The following is a 23,649-nucleotide window of genomic DNA, read 5'->3' on the forward strand; positions in this document are numbered from 1 at the left end:
AGCATACAAAAATTCACGTTACACAGTACGTGAAACGCAATAACGATGACGTAAGCTTGCTGCTAACATTACCATCTATTTTTGAAACATCTGGCCCTACCTAGTCGATTGAACTTGAATTTGAATATTAACATTGAAATTGTGGAATGCACTAACATTTTTTTGAAAGCATAAACAATGCATAACTATGCTGTGAAGCTAAACAATAAAGGTATTAAAATAAACTTAAGCCAACCTTCCATTGTAGTGTAATGAGCGTAATCAGGTACATTTAGAATGGCAAATTTATATTTCCAGTTATGTCGGCGAGAGTAATATAAAAGTAATGCAATAGTAGTGTAATGCATTAAATTTCAAATACAGTAATCATTTAATGTAACTCATTACTTTGGAATGACAGTAATAAGTAATAAACAATGCATTACAGTTTTGAAGTAACTTGCCCAACACTGAACACAGCAAATACCAACCAGAACATACAAGGATTGATTACTCCCTTTAATCAAACTTCAAACATGCCATTTGAAAGAGTATTCCCAACTGCTGGGAAGTCTGCACGGTGAAGAGCCTGCCTGAAATAAAAAAAATGTCCCATGCTTTTTTTTTTTCTTTTTTTTGGGGGGGGGGATAAATAAGGTGTGCTAAGAGATGTCAATGATGTGTGGCTTCTGAAAAAGAATAAATAGAATTAGTCTATTTTAATAATTTCCTTCAGTTGTTTTCAGTCATTTGAATATATATGCCATAGATTTTTTTATGTTTTTATTTTACCAAACATTGCACAATATATCACAATACGTATCGCAATACACCTTTGCTGTATCATAATAAATCACAATACACTTTTAAGACCCAATACCGAGCCCTAATTTCCAGATAGAATAAAATAGCCTGAAATTATATCAGCTTGCTATCCAATATGGAAAATCATTGAGTGAAATGGGGCGATACATGAACATTTATAAGAAATGTGATTCATCATTGTAGTTTTAAACTGTTAAGTGTTGATGTGAAGTTGCTGGCATGTGGATTTTAGGTGTCACCAAGTATTTTCAAGTTGTTTGTCAGTGAGGTGAGAGCTATTACTGTAGAAATGCAAAGCTCTCATTTTCAAAAGTGGAAATTATGCTGGACTAATCTGTAAACAGTTGCTAGTGTGAAAGTATCTAGTGATTAGTGGGGCAATGCTTTATAATAATATTTTGGTCTGTCAGCATGTGATGAGTGAGGAAGTCATAGGGTAGCTGTTTTTTATTGGTACAAGAATTGATTGGAGAACGAGTCTGGTCACTGCAGATGGAAGATGAGCTGATCTAAAACAACCAGATCAGCCGATCGAGCGGGTTTCCTCATGGAGTATTGTATGAATGACCCAAAACAACATACCGGTTCTGTATTGTATTCTAAGATTAGCTGAGGTGATCTTGTAGCACTGGAGCACAATTTGTATCCAGTTGACAAGAAAGGAAAATGGTAGAGGGCAACTATTGATCATTGACACTGAATTATTCCAAATACTTGGTGCCCATTTAAAATGAGATCAGATAGTAGATTTTTGTGCGAGATCAGGAGATTTTATTGTGAGACCCTACACAGTTAGATTGTGTGGTGCATATTTTTTGAGAAGACAAAGTATTTTGTTGTTGGACTAAACTAAGTCCTATTTTTTGATATTTATAGGTTTGGTTTTCCAACAGAAGAGCAAAGTGGCGAAGAGAAGAAAAGCTGAGAAGTCAACGTCGTCAGGTGTCCAACTCGTCCAACCATGTTCGCATCAGCAGCAGTTTTAACACTAGTGTTTATCCATCTTTACCCAAACCAGCTACACCAGGTATTAACAAACAATGTATGATTAAGTTTTCTTGATTTGTGGACTACCTGTTTCCTGACTTTTAATCTGAACATTTTGGTTCGTCCTTTTCTCATTTGAAAAATTAGCTTTTACAGTCTTAATATTTTTTATCATGTCACTTCTTAGATCATTTGGTTTGGGCCTTTGTTTATTAATATACTTGTGTGGGTTTCCTCATGGAGTATTGTGTTTATTCCTCCATTCTTTATAAAGAATAATACATACACTGAAGGTTTAAATGCTGAAGGCAAACATAGTCAAACTAAAACAGTTCTTAATATTCAAGTCAGATTTGCTTCTATACTGTCGCTTTTAGTCAGAACATTTTCAAATGTGGTCACAGAGATCTTGAATTCACAATCGCTTCCTCCAAGCTTCCGGAATGGCAATACAATACTTAAAACTCCCTGGGAAAAACGAAGTGATCATTATGACGATAACACAATGCCAGGAGACGCCTTTGCGTAAGGTTTTCTTCACAATTAGGCCCAGGTCCTCTTCACAGCAGCGTCTCCGTGGAGGTGGCCCACCTCAAAACACCTTCTGGTTGGTCAGCGCATGTCCTCACTCCAGCATTTGATTCATTCATTGGCAGATAGACCCCTCCAAGCCAGGAGATGGGTGCAAGGAAAAAAAAATAATGGAAGCCAAAGCCAGACAGCCAACTAAATGCATGAAAATGAGACTTCGACTGGTTTTAAACATTTCTACTGAGGTATCTGCACAATCCTCTACGGGCACTCAGAAAGAAAAAGCCCAGAATACTGTGGAGCACTTTTTGGCTCTTGGAACAAACTGTTGCTTTGTGACCAAAGGTTTCGGGATGGAGCATACATTAACTGGGAGTCGACCAGATAAGTATGTGATTACCCATGTAAGATTTTATAAGTAATTCATAAGAACTTGATATCATGTGCCAATACCCTAGCCAATGTAAGTTGGCTAGTATTGGGGTGATACGATTGAACTTTCTCATCCTCGTCAGGAGTTTTGCTGCAGCATTTTAAACTGACTGCAGACTTTTGATGCTCAACATGGGAATGTGAGGAAGGGATATGTTACAGTATTCAAGACGGAATGTACTGTAACAAATGCATTCGTGTCTATGCATTACTCGGAGATGGATTAACAGTATTGTATTGCAAAGATGAAAAATGCAGTCCTTGCAGTGATCCTATTGTGTGTTTGTAAAGAGAGAGGGTTGCATTATATGCCAAGATTTTTCACTGAGTCACTTTGGGTGATAGTTCATCTATCAAGACTCAGAGTAGTCCTTTCCAATGAAGAGTAGGGCCAATTTTCAACATATCTGCTTTACTAGGATTGAGAAGCCTAAAATTGGAAGAAAAGGCAGGGCCCCAGGTTACAGAAATTGCATAGATTTGTTATTTCTAAAGGCATATATAATGAAGTATCATCAGCATAGCAATGGAAACAATTGTTGTATTTACCGATATGTAATTCAAGATTCAAAGTGTTTACTGTAATGTGCACAGTGTTGAAGCAAGTTTCCCTGTTCAGTGAAATTCTTGCTGTCCACACAAATGTCATGAAAAAATATAACCAAGCAGGAGCATGTAGATGCTAAACAATATAGGGCTGACACCTGCAGTACACCACATGTAACATTATGAATTTCAGAGGTCACATTTCTATGAGAAACACGGTGCGTCCTTTCTGAGAAGTAAGATCTGAAGCAAGAAAATGCTGAGCCAGAAATAACAAAACATGTTTCAATGCTTCTACAAGTATTTGATGATCAACTGTGGCTAAAGCAGCACTAAGGTTGAGAAATAATATTATAGATGAGGTCTTGGAATCCATGGCTAAGAGCAGATCATTTGCCACTTTAGCAAAAGTCGTCTCAGCTGAGTGGAAGTTGACTGAAGTTCCATCCATCCATCTTCTACCGCGGTCTTCCGGGGTCGGGTCGCGGGGCAGCAGCTTGAGCAAGGAAGCCCAGACTTCCCTCTCCCGGCTACTTCATCCAGCTCTTCCGGAAGGATCCCCAGGTGCTCCCAGGCCACCTGAGAGACATAGTCCCTCCGGCGTGTCCTGGGTCGTCCACGGGTCCTCCTTCCAGTGGGACATGCCCGAAACACCACACCGACCGGGGAGGCATCGGGGGGGGGGGGGGGGGGGCATCCTTACCAGATGCCCGAACCACCTCAGCTGGCTCCTCTCAACATGGAAGAGCAGTGGCTCGACGCTGAGCCCCTCCCGGATGACCGAGCTTCTCACCCTATCTCTAAGGAAGAGCCCGGACAGCCTGTGGAGGAAACTCATTTCGGCCGCTTGTATCCGGGATCTTGTTCTTTCGGTACGACCCACAACTCGTGGCCATAGGTGAGGGCAGGAACGTAGATTTAGTGGTAAACAGAGAGCTTCGCCTTTCGGCGCAGCACTTTCTTCACCATGACAAACCAGTGCAGAGTCTGCATAACAGCAGACACCGCACCGATCCGTCTGTTGATCTCACGCTCCAGCCTACCCTCACTCATGAACAAGACCCTGAGAAGCTTGAACTCCTCCACTTGGGGCAGTACCTCATCCCCGACCTGGAGCGGGCATTCCAACCTTTTCCGACTATGGACCATGGTCTCAGATTTGTAGGTGCTGATCTTCATCTCAGCCGCTTCATACTCGGCTGCGAACCGCTCCAGTGAGAGTTGGAGGTCACGGCCTGAAGAAGCCAACAGCACCACATCATACACCAAAAGCAAAGATCCAATGCTGAGGCTCCCAAACCGGACACCCTCAACGCTTCAGCTGCACCTAGAAATTCTGTCCATAAAGGTAATGAACAGAATCGGTGACAAAGGGCAGCCTTGACGGAGTCCAACCCTCACTAGAAACGAACTCGACTTACTGCCGGAAATGTGGACCAAGCTCTGACATCGGTGGTACAGAGATCCAACAGCCTGTATCAGGGCGTCCGGTACCCCATACCCCCGAAGCACCCCCCACAGAGATCCCCGAGGGACACAGTTGAATGCCTTCTCCAAGTCCACAAAGCACATGTAGACTGGTTGGGCGAACTCCCATGCACCCTCGAGGGCCCTGCCAAGGGTGTAAAGCTGGTCCACTGTTCCACGGCCAGGACGCTAAACACACTGCTCCTCCTGAATCTGACACTCAACTTCCTGACGGACCATCCTCTCCAGCACCCCTGAACAGACCTTACCGGGGAGGCTGAGGAGTGTGATTCCTCTGTAGTTTGAACACACCCTCCGGTCCCCTTTCTTATAAAGGGGGACCACCACCCTAGTATGCCAATCCAGGGGCACTGTCCCCGATGTTGCAGAGACGTGTCAGCCAAGACAGCCCTACAGCCTCCAGAGCCTTCAGGAACTCTGGGCGGATCTCATCCACCCCCGGGGCCTTGCCACCAAGGAGTTTTTTGACCATCTCAGTGACTTCAGCCCCAAAGATGGGAGAGCGCACCTCAGAGCCTGAAGACTCTGGTTCTTCAGAGGAAGACATGTCGTGGGATTGAGGAGGTCTTCAAAGTATTCTGTCCACTGGTTCACAACGTCTCGAGTTGTGGTCAGAAACTGTACACAGCGTCAATGGTGCACTGCTTCCCCCTTCTGAGGTGTCGGATGGTGGACCAGAATTTCTTCTAAGCCGTCCAGAAGTCGCTTTCCATGGCCTCACCGAATTCCTCCCACACCCGAGTTTTCACCTAGGCGACCACCAAAGCCGCACTCCGCTTGGCCAGCCGGTACCTGTCAGCTGCCTCTGGAGTCCCACAGGCCAAAAAGGCCCGATAGGACTCCTTCTTCGGCTTGACGGTATCCCTTACTGCTGGTGTCCACCAGCGGGTTTGGAGATTGCTGCCACGACAGGCACCGACCACCTTACGGCCACAACTCCGATCAGCCGCCTCGACAATGGGAGGCGCGAAACATGGTCCACTCGGACTCAAGTTTTTTCACTCGGACTCACGCCCCTCCAAGTCTCACTGTCATTGCCCACGTGAGCATTGAAGTTACTCAGCAGAACGAGGGAGTCCCCAGAGGGAGCGCTCTCCAGCACACCCTCCAAGGACTCCAAAAAGGGTGGGTACTCTGAACTGCTGTTTGGTTCATAGGCACAAACAACAGTAAGGACCCGTTCCCCCACCCGAAGGCGGAGGGAGGCTACCCTCTCGTCCACTGGGGTAAACCCTAATGTACAGGCGCTGAGCTGGGAGGCAACAAGAACGCCCACACCAGCTCTGCCTCTCTCACCGCGGGCAACTCCAGAGTGGAAGAAAGTCCAACCCCTCCCGAGAGGACTGGAACCAGAGCCCAAGTTGTGGGTGGAAGCGAGTCCGACAATATACCGTTTCTTTAACAAGTTTGCTAGAAAGTGTATTTAGGACGCATGTTCTCTGTTTTGATTTACTTCATAAAAATGAAATAGGGTTATCAGGCATTTATCAGCTTGATCGCCTCTACTAATTTTTATTCTCACAGTATTCGAGTGGGTTTAAGGCACAGCGTCCCTAATTTAGCCTTTAATGATCTGATTCTTCTAAATGAATAAATGCATGTAATTGTGAGCTGAATGAGGGGAACTATCGGTGCTCATTCTGTACTTGTTACAAATCATTATCCGATGGTATCCTAAATTTTGAAGTACGTGGTTTAGATTTTTTTTATTTTAATTTTAGTACACCATTATTTAACTTTTTGTGGTCTCAGGATTTGGACAGGTAATTGTAGGGCACAACAGCTTGAGATGGTTTTGTTTTGGTTTTAATTAGTGTTGTATAAATGTATTCACATTTTTAATGCTTCGCTATTTTTTAATTTTAGTTTCCTTTGCATCAGGCTCAATGGTTGAGAGGTCCGACTCAGTTTTGCCCTGCAGCTACAGCCTACCATCCATGCCACACTTCAGTATGGCTGTCAGCCTACCTATGCAAGTAAGAATATTTTATATGATATATGATGCTGGACAATATTAACTTCCAAAACTTAACTATATAGTTGAATAAAACATTCACTATACATTCCTCCATCCATCCATCAATCCATCCATCTTCTACCGCTGTATTCTGGAGTCACTGGGGCTACAGCTTAAGCAGGGAATCCCAGACCTTCCTCTGCCCGGCCCAGAATTTTCTGGGAGGATCCCCAGGCATACCCAGGCCAGCCGAGAGACATAGTGTGTCCTGGGTCATCCCCGGAACACCTCACGAGGGAGGCATCTGGGAGGCATCCTAACCAGATGGTCAAACCACCACAACTGGCTCCTCTCAACGCAGAGGAGCAGCGGCTTGATGCTGAGTCCTCTGACCAAGCTTCACACGCTATCTGTTAGGGAGAGCCCATACACCCTGCGGAGGGAACTCATTTTGGTTGCTTGAATCTGGGACCTCGTTCTTTCGATCAGGACCCACAGCTCGTGACCATAGGTAGGAATGTAGATGGAACTGTAAATCGATCGCCTTTTTGGCTCAGCTGCACCGATCTGCCTGTCAATCTCCAGTTCTATTCTACCCTCACTCGTGTACAAGACCCCAAGATACTTAACTCCTCCACTTGGGGCAGAACCTCATTTTCGACCCGGAGAGGGCACTCCACCCTTTTCTTACTGAGTACCATGGTCTCAGATTTAGAGGTGCTGACCTTCATTCAATTAGCCTGAGGAAGCCAACAGCACCACATCATCTGCAAATTGCAGAGATAAAATGATGAGACCCCCAAATGATGAGACCCCCAAATCAGGAAACCCCTCAACGCTTTGGCTTCACCTAGATTTTCTGTCCACAAAAGAAATGAACAGAATCGGTGAGATAGGGCAGCCTTAGTGGAGTCCAAACCTCAACGGAAATTAATTCAACTTACTGCCGGAAATGCGGACCAAACTCTGTCTTCAGTCGTACATGAACCAAACTGTCTGTATTAGAGCATCATGTAATCCGTACTCACGAAGCACCCCCAACCAGAGTTTCCCTGAGGACATTGTCGAACACCTTCTCCAAGTCAGCACATGTAGACAGGTTGGGCAAACTCCCATTCACCCTCAAGGATCCTGCTGAGGGTATAGACCAGGTTCACTGTTCCACGGCCCAGATGTATGCCACATTGTTCCTCCTGAATCCAAGGTTTGACTTCCTGACCAACCCCCCTCCCCAGCATCCTCCAAATAGACCTTACCGGGGAGGCTGAGGAGTATGATTCCACTGTAATTGGAACACCCCCCCCCCCCCCCCCTTCCCTTCCCTTCCCCCTTCTTAAAAAGGGATACCACCACCCCGGTCTGCCAATCCAGAGGCAATGTCCACGTTGTCAATGCGATGTTGTAGAGGCGTGTTAACCAGGACAGTCCTACAACATCCAGAGCCTTTAGAAACTCTGGGTGGATCTTATCCACCCCCAGGGCCTTGCCACTAAGGAGTTTTTTTTTTTTTTTAACCATCTCAGTGACTTCAGCCCAAGAGATAGGAGAATAGGAGATCCCTTCTTTGGTGTTTCCAGACTCTTTTTTTTTTGTCAGATATAGGCGTGTTGGTGGAATTGAGGAGGTCTTCAAAGTATTCTGCCCACTGTTACACAAAATCCAGAGTTGATGTGTGTACAGCGCCCCATCTCCACTGTTCACAGCACTGCTTCACCCTCCTGAGACCCCAAATGGTGGATCAGAATTCCCCCAAAGCCCTCTTGAAGTCATTTTTCATGGCCTCACTGAACTCCTCCCACACCCGAGTTTTTGCCTCAGTGATTGCCAAAGCTGCAATTCGCTGCCTCCAGAGTCCCATGGGCCAAAAAGGCCCAATAGGACTCCTTCATCAGCTTGATGTGTTGTTAACTTGCTGGTGATGGCATCCCTCACAACACCAGTGGTGAGGGATGCCATCACCAGCATGTTCGGGGACTGCCACCACAACTGGCACCCACCACTTTATGGCCACAACTCTGATCAGCCCACATAAATGGAGGCGCCGAACATGGCCCTTTCTGACTCAAAATCCCCCTTCTCCTGGACGTGGGAGAAATTCTGCCGTAAATGGGAGTTGAAACTCCTTCTGACAGGTGATTCTGTCAGAAGTTCCCAGTGGACCCTCACGATACGTTTGGGTCTGCCAGGTCTGACTGGCATCCTCCCAACCATCGGAGCCAACACACCACTAGGTGGTGATCAGTTGGCAGCTCCACCCTTCTCTTCACTTGAGTGTCCAAACATGCAGCTACAAAGCCGATGATACGACTACAAAGTCAATCATCAAACTGTGGCCTAGGGTGTCCTGGTGTCAAGTGCACATCTGGACTTATGCTTGAACATGGTGATTGTTATGGACAATCCAGGACGAGCAAAGAAGTCCGATAATAAAGCACCGCTTGGGTTCAGATGGGGGGGCTGTTCCTGCCAATCACATTTCTCATTGTCATTGCCCATGTGATCATTGAAGTCCCCCAGCATTCCTTTTACAAAAAACCCGAACAGACTACTTAAATTTGAAATGTAACTAGTTGACTAATGTACATCAATGACTGTATTGTGCACGGTGCCAACAAATCCAATAAGCAGACCACAGGGTGAAATGTGATGGAGATGCCTCGAGCTATTATGTCTTTATTTATGAATGATAGAGAATTGAACATTTCAATCTATGTATGTATTGTCTGTAATCAATGCATAATAATGATCTGAAGAGTCAAAAAGTTTTTTCATCTCCATTTTTGAAAAGTAATTTGTACAGGAGTCATATCAAGAAAAATCACTTTTCACCATTTTTGTAATACCTCTATGACATATAAATCTGACTATCATGTTGTCTAACACATGTATGAGCAATACTTTAGGAAGGCCATTATATTATACCGTACAGTACCGCAGACGACAGAGTATATGGCCAACCACAGCCACAGCTTATCATCATTTTACTGAAAACACAAGAGGTATCACAGGCTTATACACAACAATAGGAATACGTGTATGTCAATGTTGAGAGTCCGGCACATTTTTCAAAAAGAACTTATGTTTTTTTTTCCATCGCCTGCAAGCACTTGGGTGGCCAGTCCTACACCCATGGTGCCCAGCCAGGCAGAGTTTGAAAAAGTAATGTGGGTCCCACTCACCACCTGTGGTGGAGGCCAAAGAGGTTGGATGCCATGTGAGCTGGGTAGCAGCTGGGTGGCAGCTGAGGGCAGTCACTTTGTCAGATCCCCAGCAGCAGAAACTTGCTAAAGATACATGAAATATCACCTGTATGGCAGGGAAGCAGCCTGAGCTGGTGTGTGAGGCAGAAAAGTTCTGACTAGACATAGTCAGACTCGCCTCCGCACACAGCTGGGGTTCTGCTACAAATCCTCTCGAGAGGGTTTGATTTTTCTTCTAGAGTTGTTCATGGTGAGATGCATAAAGACAGTTTAGGCATACATTATTGTTGAGGTACATTGAGGGTTACCCTGGTAGTCTACCTCAGCATTTGGGTAAGAGGACAGGTCCTAACTGTTTGGGCTCTCCGTTAGTGATAGGGTGAGAAGCTTGGTCATCCAGGAAGGACAGAGTCAAGCCATTGCTGCTCCACCATGAGAGGAGCCAGTTGAAGTTTACTTGGGCATCTGGTCATGATGCCTCCCTGGTAAGGTGTTCCTGGCATAACCCAGGACATGCTGAAGAGACTGTGTCTCTCAGATGGCTTGAGAATCTCTGGGAATTCCTGAGAGGAACTGAACAAAGTGCCTGAGGAGAGGAAGGCCTGGGCTTTTCTGCTAAAGTTGCTGCCTCTGTGACCTGACCTCAGTTAAGTGGTGGAAAATTTTGGAGTGGATTTTATATTCTAAGCCTCCTGATTTCATGGAGTCCTGTAGGATTTTAGAATCTGGAAACAAAATGTGCCTCCCCAGATTATATAGTTTCACAAGTTTTATTCATTTGTACTTTCAGGCATCTTGTCAGACATCTTACTCATGCATGCTGCCCTCCAGCTCAGGTGTATCAGTAAATGGAAGAAGTTATGAGACTTACACACCATCACACTTGCCGCAGCACATGAACAACCAGACATTGACCTCATCTACAACATCAACAGGTATAGTGCAACAAACTGATGTAATATGAAGCCCTAAAAAGAATAGTTGCTTGAAAGTACCTAACCCCATGCATATATATATATTTTTTTTTTTTTTTTTTTTAATATTTTAGTGACATTGTAATGAAAATCTTCCTATCACCTGTTTCATTAGGTCTGATTTCTCCAGGTGTCTCAGTTCCAGTCCAAGTTCCAGGAAATGAAACAGATATGTCACAGTATTGGCCACGTCCGCAGTGATGCTATTTGTCGGAGCACCTGTTTAAGTGCACCATATTATCACTTTAATTTTCAAATGACAAACAATTACATTTTTTGGAGAATACCACTCAGGACCTGATTGACACTAATCTCCTGAGGCAAGTGAGACAGGGTGTTTGGGAATACAGTGAACTCTTGCTAGTTCGCTGTTCTACTATTGCAAATTTGCTACAGCGGGGATTTTTTTCCATTACGCGGATTCACGACTTCAAGGATTTCTTTTTCATTACACATTGAACTTTTGCAATAGCTCCCAAGCGTGCTGCTCCTGCGAAGGCTTGTACTGAGCCTTAACGCCAACAAAAAATGATGACAATTGCTGAAAAGGTGATACATCTCAAAGTTATGCGGCCGTGCCCCGCCATTTGGGAGTGAACAAATCCACTGTTGCTACATTAACGACGAGGCGAACATTAGAAGACGTCTGCCATCACCTTTGGCAATCCACCAAAGCCAGTTGTTTCAGCTTGTAATACAGCGAGAGTCTTTTCCTCTTGCCTGTTGAAAACAACAGCGCCGGGGTGCACTTCATGAGTTACACGGTACAAGCCTGTGGCATTTTAATCTACTCCCGCCCCACAGGCACATTTGTGTCTGTCGTCAAGCGTACCCAAGAGCAAAGGCACACATGCACACACATTTTCGAGCCACAGAGAGACACATTAAGGAGCAGACGTTCACCAGACCGTTGGAAATCTCTTACCTAAATGTTTTTTTTTTTTTTTTTAATAATAAAACGGTATTTAAACGGTAAACTATCCATTTTAATATTTGTTAATCATGCAAAGATCAGACTTCAATTCAATGTCTGGGCCGCTGCTAATATGACTGCAGCTGCGCAAGACTTCAAAGCAAAAGGGTAACAGTTCACTACTGTACAATGTATCGGGTGTAATAATTCAAGATTTAAGTAAATATGTGTGCTGCAGTAATATTTGTCTTAAATAATATGTATAGCATGAAGACTTTTCACATTCATTTTTATTTTTTTAATGGGAAAAGTGGGGGCGCTACTTTTTCAGATATCGCGGCTAGTTCCGGATCATATCTACCGTGATAGACAAGGGTTCACTGTATGGCCAGATAACATCTGCTTCTTACTGTAAGTCAGTACAAGATTAATAGATCGTAATTCTGCCATTCCAGATGTGATGTGTTGCTTGTTTTGATAACAAAGACATTCACTAATTTCCATAAATATGTGAGTAATCATTTTAAAACAATAAAAACTGAACGTGAACAAGAAAATGTCCATGTCTGCTGTAAATGTGTTTAATTAGGGAGAATTCATGAAGAAAAAAAAACTGTAATGTAAACAGAATTTTGAAATTTTGTGGTGTGCTTGCTCAAGCATGGGTGATTTCATAATGTGATCAAACCCTTAACGTGTGAATTACCAAATTCTCATTTTGAAACAGTGTGCTAAAACGCACACGTACTGGATCATACGCTCTTACATTGCATACACTGTGACTTGCAATGAATTTGTTTTTATGTCTATGTGTTAAATATTTGTTTTTTCCAATGATTGGGTAAGGTTTCCTTAATAAACCTTTTTCAGGCACAATTTTTGTTCCTTTTGAATTTTTGGAGGACCTTATCCCCTTTTGTAGTGTATCTTGCTCAGGCACAACTGTCACACGTCTCACAGATGACAAAGCAGCTAAGAGGCAAAACCAAGCTATGGGGTTAGATCAACTTTGTAGAGTGCAGAGACAAAATTGTTGCTGTAACAAATGTCGTAAATTATGGGGAATAAAGCCTTAATGACAGAGTAGGTAGTCATTTTGACTGAAGTCTTGGTATCCTGTATGTAGTTGTGGCAATGAGAGAAAATTTTAAAACGTGTCTATGTATACACGGGGCATGCTCGACCATGGACTGAAATGCTGCACTTTCTTTTAAGATTGGTTTTTAGAAACCAATAATGAAATTGACTACAGTTTCTTTCAGGGTTTCAAACTGTTTCTAACCCTGTTAAAAAAAAAAATCCATCCATCCAAAAAATCCAACTTGAACCAGAATAAAATCTTCACTGGTTTTAGACAGTCAATGCGGGTTTGTGCTTGTTTGATGCTGTTGGACCAATGTGGCAATGCGGTTGGAAGCTGGTCCCTGCAATGCGAAAACACAACAAAACAGGATACTTAATGCACTCATGCTGTTCTATGCTGGTTTTTATTTTTATTGGCAGGGAAGGCAGTGACATGTTAATAGCAATGTCATAAGATCCTATTCCACTGAATGTTAGGAGTTTTGAAGAAGGTAACGAATGCACATGCCAATCAGGACGACATCAGTTGAACCATACGACTAACGCCTGTAACCCTTAACAAACCTCAACAAGATCAAAAGTGTTGCTACCCTTGTTGACGTGACACGACATGCCAATGTTCACCCCTCAGTGGAATAGCGGCTTTATTGAGATCCAAGCATGGCTGAATTGAATTTGCCATCACATGAAAATAACCCCCCAAAAATTGAGCCCTATTTCACCCTAAGGCCTTGTCTACTCATAACCAGGCTTATTTAAACCCGCATAGTCTCCCCCTCGTTTTGTGTAAATATAACCACCGTCCACATTACTTTGTTAATTTAAAGAAATCGCTGCTAACGCAAATCCAGCACGATGTGGTTTAATTCATTTACAAGTATGACAATTGCACCTCCTCCCACCACCAGAAAACATCCACAGATGTGCCACATGGGCAGGGGGTGCTATTAAACACATTTTCAAAATGATTATAATAATTCGTTCCATTAATGGAGATCGAAAATTAATCAGAGGGATTGTCTCACACTGCTGTCATATTTATGAATTAAATATGATGACATTACCACACGTCTGCAGAGTACAGAATCTGTTTGTCCACACCTCCATTAAATTCAAAATCATGTTACATCATATGCGTTCTCACGTATTCCAACTGTCTTTATTATTTTATTTAACAAAAGACAGAACAAGGAACAAAAAACATCAAATTGTATCTATTACAGTTATGCATATCACCCTATTGTCCTCAAATCACACCCTCGAACTGACCCACCCTGACGAACCAGTCGTTACACATGATACAACACTGAACACATACGGGGACACTCATACACACAGGGGGGGGGGGGGGGGGGGGGGGGGGGGGAAGAGAGGAAAGAGGAAAGTAAGCAAATCTAATCCACGGCTACCTCAGAAAGCGAAGTAATAGTATCAGCAAGTACCAGAAAAGGCTGCCAAATCTCTTTTTGTTAATAGAGGTTTTCATGTTTCTGCAACTTTAGATTAAAATGTACTCCATTAAATATTGAGGGGTTAGGGAAGTTTCCACCTTATTAAAATAAGTCTACAAACTAATAAAATAGTGATGTCACAGCCTGTTATGGGGGACCACATAGTTTTGTCAGGAGGAACACTAAAGATTGCTGAAAGCAGATGGGACACAGGCCATTTGTGTACATCAAGAATGGGAGATTGAAAAGGGGATCGATGCAGCGTCAGCTGTGGACTCTGTACCGGACAATCGTAGGAAAGAAAGCGCTGGTCAATCTATGTTCCTTCCCTCACAACCTAATATTAAAAAAAAAAAGAAAGAGTGTCAGTGTTGAACAAAACCTGTCTAACGATGGATTGCAATGCTAGGCAGGATAGCGTCCAATCAATATTCAAATACTTAAAATCGAATAGGACCGTGGATCCTCATATTTTTAAGAGAATTTGATGAATAGGAATTTTTTTATGGACGTGGATAAAGTGGAGTTGAGTTTGTATAGGCAGGTAAAGATGGTTATAAAATAACTCCCCATCACTGGCATCTCTTGGTATAGCAAAACTATAAGGAGTCAATGGGGAATTAACAGGGAATTATTCAGGGAATATTACAGGAAATTATACACAGTACTTCTGTGGCTCCCACTGACTTAGATCCCATGAAAGCCACTGCCATTAGGCTGATACAGGCACATGAGGACTGGCAACAGGCAACAACATGGTGCACGTAGCAGGCCGTCCACTACAAAGGGAAGGCACAAAAGCTGCTCTTTCAAGCCGTTCTCTCCAAGGTGAAGTCTTGTTGTATCGTAATCTATTTTTTTGGAATCCTCTTAAGTGTTTGGTGGGTGAACTCAAATGCATAGAATAACTAAAGTCATCCTAAATCCTAAACCAAGCACATTGTGATACTTTTGCTGTGTGTCATGGAATTGCCCCCCTTTTTTTTTATTCACGACTAACGTTATTTTTCCTCTTTTTTTCATTTTTATTTTATTTTTTGTTTTGTTTTTTTTGTGAATAGCAGAAATTCACTCGGCTGCACACAAGACGCAAAGCGACATCTAAAACACTATTTAAATTACGTTTGCAAATGTTCCTTTCTTTTGTGTAACTAAAAGAAACGTAATGACTTCCATCCGAGCAGCGGTCCCCATGTAATATAATTAGAGATTACTAGCTCTTGAATTAAGTATATACAAAATTTTGATGTGATAGAATATTTGGATTCTTGGAATTTTAAAATTAGTATGGCTGGGTTCACGCTGCAGCCTGAAGTGACAAAACTCTTCACTCCTGTTTCTGATCTTTTGATGGCAGTCTGAATGACAGATCTTTCCAAATGTGACCAGGGCCATTTGTGTATGTGGTACTAAATCCAACGTGTATTCGATTTTTTTGGCATGCAACTTTAATCTGAACAGCCAAGTCGCATTCATCCGACTCACACATAATAAACAAGCGAAAACATCACAATTCTGCAAAAAGGTGGAAGCAGCGTGGAAACAAACAAAACAACAATTGCAAACCAGGCGAAGTACAAACTGTATTTTGTGTGTGTGTGTGTGTGTGTGTGTGTGTGTGTGTGAGTTTCCTCTCGTTCACTCAGAGCAAGTTGTCTGTTTCAAGCGAGGAAGCGCGATGTTGATGCTCTACGGCACAAAATATCATGGTCAATTACAACACCTTTCCCCCTTTTTTATCCCTTAAATGTAACTTTGGATGGAGGATGAGGGTGTAGACCTGGTCCACTGTTCCATGGCCGGCACGAAAACCACACTGCACCTGCTGAATCTGAGGTTTGACTTTCTGACGGACCATCCTCTCCAGCATACTAGAATACACCTTTCCGGGGAGCCTGAGAAGACTGATCCCTCTGTAGGTGGTACACACCCTACAATCCAGCATTCTTGAATAGAAGGACCACCACCCCGTGTCAATGCGATGTTGTAGATGACAGGACAGCCCTACAACATGGAGAGCCTTTAGAATCTCCGGGTGGATTTCATCCACCACCGGGGCCTTGCCACCGATGAGGTTTTTGGCCATCTTGGTGACTTCATCCCCAGAGATAGGAGAGCCTATCTTTGAGCTTCCAGAATCTACTTCCCCAGAGGAAGACGTGTTGAAGGAATTGAAGTATTCTTCGAAGTATTCTGCCTACCGGGTAATGACTTCTTGAGTTGAAGTCAGCAGCGCCTCATCTCCACTGCACACAGTGTTAATGGTGCACTGCTTCCCACTTCTGAGATGCTGTATAGTGAACCAGAATGTACTCAAACCGATCTAGAAGTCGTTTTTCCATGGCCTCACCAAACTCCTCCCACACTCTAGTTGTTGCCTCAGCCAAAGCCACACTCTGCTTGGCCAGCCTGTCAGCTGCTTCCAGAGTCCCACTGGTCAAAAACACTTGGTGAGATTCCTTCTTCATCGTGAGGTCATCTTGTACCGCTGGTTTCCACCAGCGGGTTCAGTGATTGCTGCCATGACAGGCACCGACCACTTTATGGCCACAACTCTGATCAGCAACCTCGGCAATGGAGGCATGAAACATGGGCCACTCAGTCTCAATGCCCCCTGCATCCCCCGGTATGTGGGAAAAATTCTGCCGGAGGTGGGAGTTGAAACTCCTTCTGCCAGACAATCCCAGCAAACACTCATGACACATTTGGGTCAGGCAGGTCTAACAGGCATCTCTCCCCACCGCTCCCCCACTGGTGGCAAGTGCACATGTGGACAGACTTATGCTTGAACATGGTATTAGTTATGGACAATCCATGACAAGCACAGAAATCCAACAACAAATCACAGCTCAAGCTCAGATCGGGCAGGCCATTCCTCCCAATCAAGCCCCTCCAACTCTCATTGTCATTGCACGTGTAAGGATTGAAGTCCCCCAGCAGAAAGAGGGAGTCCCCAGAGGGTGCGCTCTCCAGCAAACCCCCCGGACTCCAAAAAGGGTGGGTACTCTGAGCTGCTGTTTGGTGTATAGGCATAAACAACAGTCAGGGACATCAAATGACGGGAATTGGTGAAATTATTGACTAAAAAGAACAAATAAATGATCTCAAACAGTCACCTCATATCACTCACACCCCTTAAATCTTCATACAAACAATAATAATTTACATTCTAATTCAAAATGGGCATTATGTTATCAATTTACATTCTAATGAAAAACATTTGCATGGTAATTATCACAAGATGGATATGTGACAGGAAGGCATCTTGCCTTTTCACAGGCAAATAAAGAGTGGGAAAACAAGGCAATGAATTGACAGATAAAGCCAAATTGATGAAATGAAACAAAACAGAGCAGATGGGAATTAGATTAGTTTTATTCACTATGACATATCTATTTTACCTCAGAGGGTTATTTTCTTGCCAACATCTGTGCATACAAGCCTCAGTGAAATACTGTTGTATCTGTTTACCTGTCACTGGCATTTTGACAAGTAAACTTTATGCTGTATTAATTGGGATGAAAAATAATTTATAAATATTTTAATATAAGCACTGCTAACTTTGGTAATGAAAACACTATTGTGAATTAGTCCTATCCTGGCCCCAAAATGCAAGCAGCACAGTTGAAATAAATTCTGTTGTTCCATTTGTCCACTAAAGGAAAAAAAAACAGTAGCCCAATTCATTAAGATACAAATATTACATACAGTATATCCATGAAGAATGTCAATACACGCTCATCACACTGGCCCCACAAAAATGGCCTTGTGACACAAAAATTGTAAATAAAATTTTTGCCAATAAGGGGGATGCTCTTTATTATCTGTCCAAACCGGCTTCAGTCCACATGGAAGGAAGGACTGGGCGTCCAAGGTCCCTCTACAGCTTTACTGGCCTGCTCGTCCTGTAAATTCCTGACACATATTCTATCCAAAGACATGCTTATTAATGTAAGCAATGACTGAAAATCTGTTCTCTTTGAATGACAACACTTGAGAAATTCTGCCTAAAGGTAATGTATGAAAGTCAACTTTAAACTGTGAAAGTGATGTATAAAAATTATCTTCAAAGCGCAATGGTATTACAAAATATCCAAAAGCAACATTTCAAAGTTATCCCAAAGCAACATTGAATGATCATGTTAAAAATCAGTCTGATACAGCTAAGATCAATTGTTCAAAATCAATACATCATCGGCAACCAGTTCAAGATGTACAGTACCCCGCGCACTGCCCAAAGACAGCTAGAATAGGCTCGTGAAAGTCACAGCTCTTGAAAGAGAAGCAGCTATAGAAAATGGATGGGAGGAAGGAAGGCTGAAAGGATGATTAGGATGGGTAATGACTGGATGAATGGTAGATGGACATGATATTCATTAACTTGAATGAATATATAGTTAATGAATTCATTAACTATATTAATTTTTACTTATGTAAAACAATAATAAAGCTGCAGAAAATGCTGTGAAAATTATTGAATCAGCAATGACTTAGCTGGGTTTCTGATTGAAGAAAACCATAAAACAAACAATGAGACGTTTGCCTATCCAACAGTGTGATAAACAAATGACCAATCCACCCAGGTTTTGATGTCAAGCAGAGAATTGTGAAGGGCCTGCACCCTCTGCTTCAAATGATAAATGGGTAGGGCTGTTGGGCATTTTAAATGCAGGGCTCAGACTGGTCAAACATTGAAGCGAGCCACAAATTCCATAAGAAAGTAAGAAGTTGGGCCACACACTCGACAAATTCGCTTTCAGACTTGCCCTCCTTTTGCCACTGAGGCCAAGAACACACAGCCAGGCAGACCTATACCACCTCTGGCCGCTCAAGTGCTCGTTCTCTTGGTGGCTTTTCTCCCTTTCTTACTTTCCACTGTGGCCAATCTTCTTACACCAGAAAAGAATGGAGGATCCCTTTTGGCCACAATGCTGCGCCACAACAGCATGGATAATCCTGTCCCGCTATAAAGCGCAACATTCTCTGCTGCTCACCTTCAATTAGCTGTGCTCTGATAGATCCCAATGCAGCTTCAGTACAATTTAAATACGACTAAAAACATCTCATTTCAACCTCAGTGCTCTTCAATGCAGCTTCAATACTCAGTCCCTCAATTTGAATACGGCTCAGTTGATCTCAATGCAGCTGCAATACATCTAAATACGGACACTGGGGGCATTCAGCACATCAGATTCACTACCTGTAGCGCCCAGTCTGTTGATTGTTTGCCTTCACTGTGAATCAGTGACGGACAGAATGAAAGAAAATTCCAATAGGTATGCTCAGTCAAGAGTTCAGCTTGACTCATAACAACAGGGGTTAATACTGACTTAACATACTGAAAAGCTGTCAGCACAGGATAGTTGAACGATATTGGCTGAATCTTGAATGAGCATTGGCCTTACATCGTGGGTGCAAGTATTTTGTGTCGCTCATGTGCATTGAATAGAAGAAAGAAGAACACTTTGGGATGAGCTTGATACTAAAGTTATTTCAAGATTTTCATTCAGTTTTTGTATTATATTCCTTTCCACAAATTTGTATTAATGCAAATCTTTTGCATTTACTCTTTGTTCACCAAAGTTTAATGACTCGAAAATGAATAGCATTATCAAACAAAGGTAAATCGATTCATCCCCCCAACAAAAACTATTTCTAATGCCTAAGTGGAGCATGATCTCACACGGTAAACCAGTTCTCTTAATGCGAAACTGAAAGGAGTGAATTGTGGTTCTAATTATTAATGGTGGAATACTGTGTTCTCTTTTTGTACATATTTGTTTTGAAAAATCCAGTCAACTACAAAAAATAAAATTACTGTACGCTAGTTTTCCCTGTATCTACTGGAAAAAAAAAAAGAGTATGTGTGTGGTGTGTGTGTGTGTATATATATATATATATATATATATATATATATATATATATATATATATATATATATATATATATATATATATATATATATATATATATATATATATATGATGAAATCTGATGAAATAACAAATATTTGACTGAGATTTCCATTTTGGGATTTCTACTAAAATAACCTCCTTGAGGTCTTGACTTTCATTTCCCAGCAGCCAGAAGGTTCAAAATGTAATCGTGTATGAAAACAAGGGTTTAGTAGACAATGTGCACGATTAAAAGATGAATCTGTCACCATTTGAAATGTGTTTTTCTCTAAACTGGAGATTTCACCTTGGCAACATTCAAATTGTTCTAACTTTGTCATTGCTTGTGTAAAACCATTTAGCCCGTAAAATTTAAAAAGAGTTGGTATAGAATAATATATATATATATATATATATATATATATATATATATATATATATATATAATGTAAAACAATACATAAGTAAAAATATGATCAGCACTTATTGGCCTATTACTGTGTAGTATATTATTTGTTCTATTTTTTGGACTGGATATCTGCTCAAGGAAGCGAACACAGTAAACTTTTTTTTTTTTGTGGGCTGGAGCTCTTTAGCTTCCTCAGGACCAACTTGTTGATCAACTTGCTATGAAAAATTCATTCCGCTGTTTACCAGAAGATCCAAGCATCATTTGTGCCCTCATAATTAAGTGCTGTTGGATCATGTCACAGGATTCAAAACACACCAGCAAGTCCAGCTCAGAATGGCTCAAAAATAACACAATTAAGGTTTTCAAGTGATCAAGTCAAAGACTGGATTTAAATTCAGTTGCGATGTGGTGTGACCTTAAACAGTTCATGCTTGAAAACCCACCAATATGGCAAAAACTAAACAATTCTGTAAGGAAGAATGGTCCAAATTTCCTTCACAGTGATGAGACTCACCACCAATTTATGGCAGACGTTTGATTTTAGTTATCACTGCCAAATGTAGCAAGTACAACTTGCTGTTAAGTTCAGGGGGCAATTCTGTTTTCACATATTCTTGGAATGTCTCAGTGTGATATTAATAATTGGATATTAATTGGTTTGATGATATGAAACCTTTTAAAGTGACAAATATACAACACCCCCCCACACACACACGTGTGCGTGTGTCTCTGTGTGCACTTTTTTTGCACTCCAAACAATTGCTTTTTTTTCTTTTATTTAGTTAATTTAAATGTATACAAATGTTTTGTAAATGGTCTTCTCCATGCTTTCTGATTCAGGCTTAAAAATGTGCCTGATAAATATATTATATGTTAGGGATTGGCAGGTACCTTGATAGACTGACGCAAACATACGGTGTAAACAGACACAAGCAAACCTTTCCATCTGCGCGCACATGTGAGCACACACACAAACACACACACTTGTCCCTCCACAGGCACACACACTTATTGACATATGCACAACATCACACATGCCCCCCCTCTTTAATTTCATCCACACACACATCAACACACACACCCACACACGCATGAATGCACACACACTTTGTAATCTGCTCCAATTACATCAAGGCTTCATACAATAATGGAAGGTTATTTAGTAAATGGAGAATGAAGTATGTGTCATAAAAAATTACATCTGCACCTCACACTTATCAAAGCACATCCCCCTCCTTGACACAAAGAATACACCGAAAGTATTTCCCTTTAAATGACTCGTCCATTCTTGCACACTGGAAATAAATACTAATTCGCATAAAAATGTACATACTAAAGGTGCTTGTGATGGGTCATACAATGTTTCGTACTACAATATGAGTAGACCTAATAATTTGGGAATTTTGAATGATGTGCAGGACATACACATATTTGAGTGAGTTCACAAATGGGTTCTTGCACATAATGTCGGCTTGCTGTTTTGTGCTGTCCTTAAGTGGTCGTTTTTAATGGGCAATCACAGCATGTGGTTATATTTTGATTGCTTGTTAAAGGTTCAGTCTTATATACATGTTGTGCTTATGATTGATTATTATGATAAAATAATGTTTTCATGTACTATTAATGGCTTCAATTAATACCCAAAGACGGCCATAAGTTCTCATACTTAAGCAAACTGAGAGGTGAATGGTTGCTAGATACAAAATGTATGTTTATTGGCATTCATTGTGCATGAAAAAAAAGATCATCAAATTTATTATAGACAAAAAAAAAAATTAACTAAAATATAAATAACTGGTTCGAAGTACATGTGCCTATGTGGCCCTCTCAGAAGCGTCAATGAAACTTGTGGCCCGCTTTGTTATTTAAATGTCCTGTCTATGCTGTACCTCTTTCACAACTGATTCTTTTTTCTGAAAAAAAATAAAATTTAGGGCATACATTACTTGTTTATAAATCTAGGACACTTGGAAAATTAGAGTAAAAATTTCATTGATTAGGTTTTACACTCTATTCCACGGTCATTACCGTTCTTTTTCTTATAGACGCCATGATCTACAGGACGTAAATGAATCAAACAAACAATCAAACAAAATCTTTCAAATCTACACCCAAACTCATAACAATAAAAAGTCACTTACAAGTCGCCATTTTGGATCCGATGGTATTCGATTGAAAAAGGACAAACGAACATTTTCCCGTTATACTGAGTGGGGGTTTCCAGATCCCGGAGGTTTTATTGATCATCAATGTAATATATTTATAGAAACTTTAATGCATTAGATTTTTGGGAGGGGCTTCAGGAATATCCACTTGACAGAGGTCCGTAGTTGGGAATACTTACTGTATTTCCAATTTTGAATGGCAGTAAATGAGCCCGCAATGGGCTAAATTTGACACCTTTTGGGTAGGGATGGGATGAGATTTCGTGAGACGAGATCTCGCAAGATCAAATGCCACAAGATTTCTCATTCTGGCACGCCGTAAAATTCATTTCCTTTTCAAATTATTGGAGGGTATGGCTTGTTGAGCCAGATGTGTAATGGAGGGCATCGAGGTTGATGGATAGGTGTGAGTGCTCAATCAATCAATCAATCAATCAAATTTGTATAGCCCTGAATCACGTATCTCAAAGGGCTTCACAGGGGAAAAGAGGTCATGTCAAGACTTTTTTGAAAAAACAAAGTCATACAGAGACATCTTTTCAGTGTAGGTACACAACAGCATCCCCTGTCAGAGCTACCAGAAGGGGAAGAAAAAACTGAAAAACCCAAATTTGGGGAAAATCAGAAAACTTCAGAAGGAACCACAGGTGGGAGGAGCCCCCTTCCAGGCCCACAGATTGAAGTGGATGCTGCATGTACCAAATACAGACAAATACAGATACACAATACAGACATATACGGATACACAATATAGATTACAGAAAATATATTGTACTATATGGTGCAATGACGTTCTGACAGCAGGCAAAGCC

The 23,649-nt window shown here is 41.8% G+C and overlaps 1 protein-coding gene across 2 annotated transcripts in view; it reads left to right on the forward strand.

Moving 5' to 3' along the window:
* pax6a (paired box 6a) overlaps positions 1–12,634 on the forward strand; it is a 36,213-nt gene extending 23,579 nt beyond the window's left edge. Inside the window, exons 8-11 of one of the 2 annotated variants that reach the window (XM_088417216.1) lie at positions 1,681–1,831; positions 6,655–6,764; positions 10,736–10,880; positions 11,035–12,634. In XM_088417216.1, the coding sequence (XP_088273342.1) occupies positions 1,681–1,831; positions 6,655–6,764; positions 10,736–10,880; positions 11,035–11,120 (492 nt within the window). In that variant the 3' untranslated portion in view covers positions 11,121–12,634. The remainder of the gene's footprint in view (positions 1–1,680; positions 1,832–6,654; positions 6,765–10,735; positions 10,881–11,034) is intronic. The other variant, XM_088417217.1, reaches the window with a different exon arrangement.
* The last annotated feature ends 11,015 nt before the right edge of the window (positions 12,635–23,649 follow it).

Source organism: Hippichthys cyanospilos, chromosome 6 (assembly GCF_059441005.1).
Source record: "Hippichthys cyanospilos isolate Australia breed blue-spotted pipefish chromosome 6, RoL_Hcya_1.0, whole genome shotgun sequence".
In the NCBI taxonomy this organism is placed as follows: Eukaryota; Metazoa; Chordata; class Actinopteri; order Syngnathiformes; family Syngnathidae; genus Hippichthys; species Hippichthys cyanospilos.